The 3474-nt window shown below is 45.7% G+C and overlaps 1 protein-coding gene across 1 annotated transcript; it reads left to right on the forward strand.

The window, feature by feature from the left end:
- The first annotated feature begins 1522 nt into the window (after positions 1 to 1522).
- On the forward strand, positions 1523 to 2982 carry LOC126384225 (uncharacterized). The gene is made up of 3 exons (XM_050035188.1): positions 1523 to 1558; positions 2091 to 2171; positions 2371 to 2982. The coding sequence occupies exons 1-3, from the start codon at positions 1523 to 1525 to the stop codon at positions 2980 to 2982; spliced, it is 729 nt and encodes a 242-aa protein (XP_049891145.1).
- The last annotated feature ends 492 nt before the right edge of the window (positions 2983 to 3474 follow it).

Below are 3474 nucleotides of genomic sequence, written 5' to 3' on the forward strand. Positions count from 1 at the left end.
TCTACTTTGCTCTACTCTACTATACTCTGCTCTGTTCTGCTCTACTCTTCTCTGTTCTACTCTGCTCTACTCTACTATACTCTGCTCTACTATACTCTTCTCTACTCTGCTCTACTCTATTCTGTTCAGCTCTACTCTACTATACTCTGTTCTACTCTACTATGCTCTACTCTACTCTATAATCTGCTCTACTCTACTCTGGTCTACTCTACTATGCTCTGGTCTACTCTATAATCTACTCTTCTCTACCTACTCTACTCTACTCTGCTCTACTCTATACTCTTGTCTACTCTATTCTGCTCTGCTCTGTTCTACTCTTCTTTGCTCTTCTCTGCTCTACTCAGCTCTACTCTACTATACTCTGCTCTACTTTGCTCTTTTGTACTCTACTCTGCTCTGCTCTGCTCTGCTCTGCTCTGCTCTCTCAAAAATTAAATTGTTTTATTGACCACAAAATATTTGTCTTTGAATTTGTAATTCCCACCATAAGGCATACATTTGAGGAAATATGATGCAACCTTAAAAACAGAATAATGGTCACTACCGAAACAGTGCAGTCACTACCGAAACACAGGGTGTTTTGTAAAAAATAAAGTATATTGAGTTATCAACTAAAGTATTATGATGCTAATCGGTTACATTTATGTTCTGTTTCATCAGTTATTAACTCTGAAGTCAATCTGATCAGCGTTATGCATTTTACAAAGAACGATTGCATTTAGATTTTGAAGAATTCTATAATTAGAACTTCAAAATTTGTTAAAATATTAATTTTTATAGATTTAATTGTGAAAACCTTCAGTCAAAAATTGTAAAAAAAAAAATTAGATCTTTAAACAAGGGAAGGAACAAGCATAACAGCTTGATATATTTTTTTTGTGTAATATAATACTATATGTTTCGGTAGTGACAAATTTTGGGGGAGGAAAAACATTCCAAAACAGTATACAATATAAATACAATATAAAAATTTACAGTCATTTCACTAGATATGTGACCTTTATATATGGTACAATATATACAGGGACAAAGTTTTGGAAATAAAAAAGAATGCCCCATATATATATATACATACACACACACACACATATACACATATATACATATATATATATATATATATATATACACACATATATACATACATACATACATACACACATATATATATATATATATATATATATATATGTATAGACTCTGCCTCTGATGAAGCAAGACCCCTTGCGAAATGTCAGGTCGCTTGTTAGCCTTTCCTGAACTAACTTGTTCTTTTAAACTTACACCTCTAGAGGCCTTTTATCGGCTTTTATTGTTTTTTTTTACATAATCCTATTTTTTACTATTAAAAGACTCAATTTTAACTGTTGGCAGGGGACCTACTCTGCCGGTCCCCCCACCCTGCCATCCTCCTCGACCCCTGCCTGATCCCCGCTGGGAAGCGTCTCTTTCTCTTCTCCTCCAGACCAGACGCCATCACCCTCACGGCACCACGGGACACGGGTTCAACGCCAAACCACGGATGGAGGATCGAGCCCCACCCGGATCCAGGATGCAGGTAGGCCACCCCCGCTGTACTAGCTTAAAATCTTGTCTGTTTCCCTTCTTGTTTTTCAGAACTAGGTGTTCGGGACAGGCTAAACTATGAATGGACAGCCCACACATCGCACACACACACATTCATACACTCCCTGTCCCCTTATGTCCCTTATCACCAACACATGGACACACACACACGCCACAGACACCCTGTTCCAGTTCATTCATACACACATTCATCTCAAGCCTCCCTGCCTATTGTTTCCCAGCCTCCCTCGCCTGAGACCCACCAAATTTGCAAATCCTATTTTAAGCTTATTCAGGCGGTTCATCATAAACAAATTATTGATAATGCCATCTCCAAAAACCATTTTCCCCCTGGCATGATGCGGCAGGTTTCCTGCTTAACGGATTTTATTAAACCGGCTGCACCATCCCCAGAAACCCGAGACAAGGTGGCGGCGAACATGGCGAGATGGATGGAAAACAATATGGAAATCCTTCAGGAACATTATTCTCACACCATAACCTCCCTTATGGGCACCCGGCAGAACCCACAGGCCCTCCACATAGCTACTGGCTGGGCCCGCAAACGCTATGGCCCCAAGCTTTCTACAACCACCCTTCACACGGTGCAACAGTTGTTGGGTTTCCCCTCACCAGCTCCCTCTCCCCTCATCCCTCCCCCCATAAACTTTCACTAAATTTGAGCCCCCGCAGCTCCCTCTCTGAGGAGGTTGCACGTCATTCAGCCTCCACGCAGCCCTCTCTTCCTCTGGACCCCCTCACCACTACACATCCCTCTGATGATAAACCCCCCCCCCCCTCCAGACTCCATCTGCCCCCACCCCCATGTCCATCCCTGGGGCCCCTTCCCCCCCCATCCCACCACAGACTTCTGTCTCCCCCAGCATCCACCCACGGCCGCCGGGGCAACCACCTACTGGCGACAATATTGTCAACCGAGGAAAGCCCCGCACCCCCTCAGGGCCTTCTCCCACCTCTCCGCCCGAACTAGGAAGCTCACCCCCTCCGGTTCCGATTTATGCCCAGGTTGTCATTCAGGCCCCGAACAGCAAGTGCCCTCCTCCTGTAACGGAGGGACCCCCTGTCCCGGTGACGCACCCTCACGTCCGGCCACGGGCTCTCTCTCCATCCCCCACGTGTCCGTTGAGTGCATCCACCCCTTTGCCCCAACGATCCAAAACACGCCTCTCCTTCCAAATCACCCGGGACATACAGGAACCACTTCCCAACTCCCCTACCCCACAACTTTCTCCTGTTCTCCCCATCTTACACAATAAGCCCTCTATTCCATCGCCTTCATCCTCTCCCATTCTCCCCCAGCAGCCAACTGAAGAACATCCACCGGCATTCTCCCATCAACCCACACATGGCACACTGCTATCAACGCAGTCTGCCACCCAGGAGACCGGGGATTGAAACTACCCTTCGCCCCAGGTACCCAGGTTGAATTCTGTTGATTTTGAATCCGTCTCACTGACTACTATTTACACTAAGTCCAATGTGGCGGTACATACTCATGACCTCATCTCCTCCATCTCCTCTTTAGCAGAACAACCCAGACTGGGGGTCGAAGTGACTGGCACCACGGCTTCCCTGGATGAAAATGAAAAGAATTCTTTTAATAAAAATCCTAATAATAAAAATAATACCAAAAACCAAACTCAGGGCAACCAAACAATGATGACAGGGACTCCCAAGGCCAAGATGGTCGATCAGAGCACCCGTTCTGAGCCCTCTCATTACCAACCTCCCACGGAGCCTGACGCCAGTCACGCCGACCCACACAACCCTCCTCTACCACAATCCTCCACCCCTACCGCCCGCCTATCAACCCCGTTATCCCGTCCACCTTCTTCACGCCACACACCTCCCCCCAGCATGACCTTCATGACATATATATATATATAT

This window comes from Epinephelus moara, chromosome 22 (assembly GCF_006386435.1).
Source record: "Epinephelus moara isolate mb chromosome 22, YSFRI_EMoa_1.0, whole genome shotgun sequence".
Lineage (NCBI taxonomy): Eukaryota > Metazoa > Chordata > Actinopteri > Perciformes > Serranidae > Epinephelus > Epinephelus moara.

Coding starts and splice junctions, on each gene's coding strand:
- LOC126384225 (XM_050035188.1), top strand. CDS start 1,523: ATGGAGGATCGAGCCCCACCCGGATCCAGGATGCAG. Junction 1,559..2,090: donor CACCCGGATCCAGGATGCAG/GTAGGCCACCCC, acceptor GGCACCCGGCAG/AACCCACAGGCCCTCCACAT. Junction 2,172..2,370: donor CTACAACCACCCTTCACACG/GTGCAACAGTTG, acceptor CCCCCCCTCCAG/ACTCCATCTGCCCCCACCCC.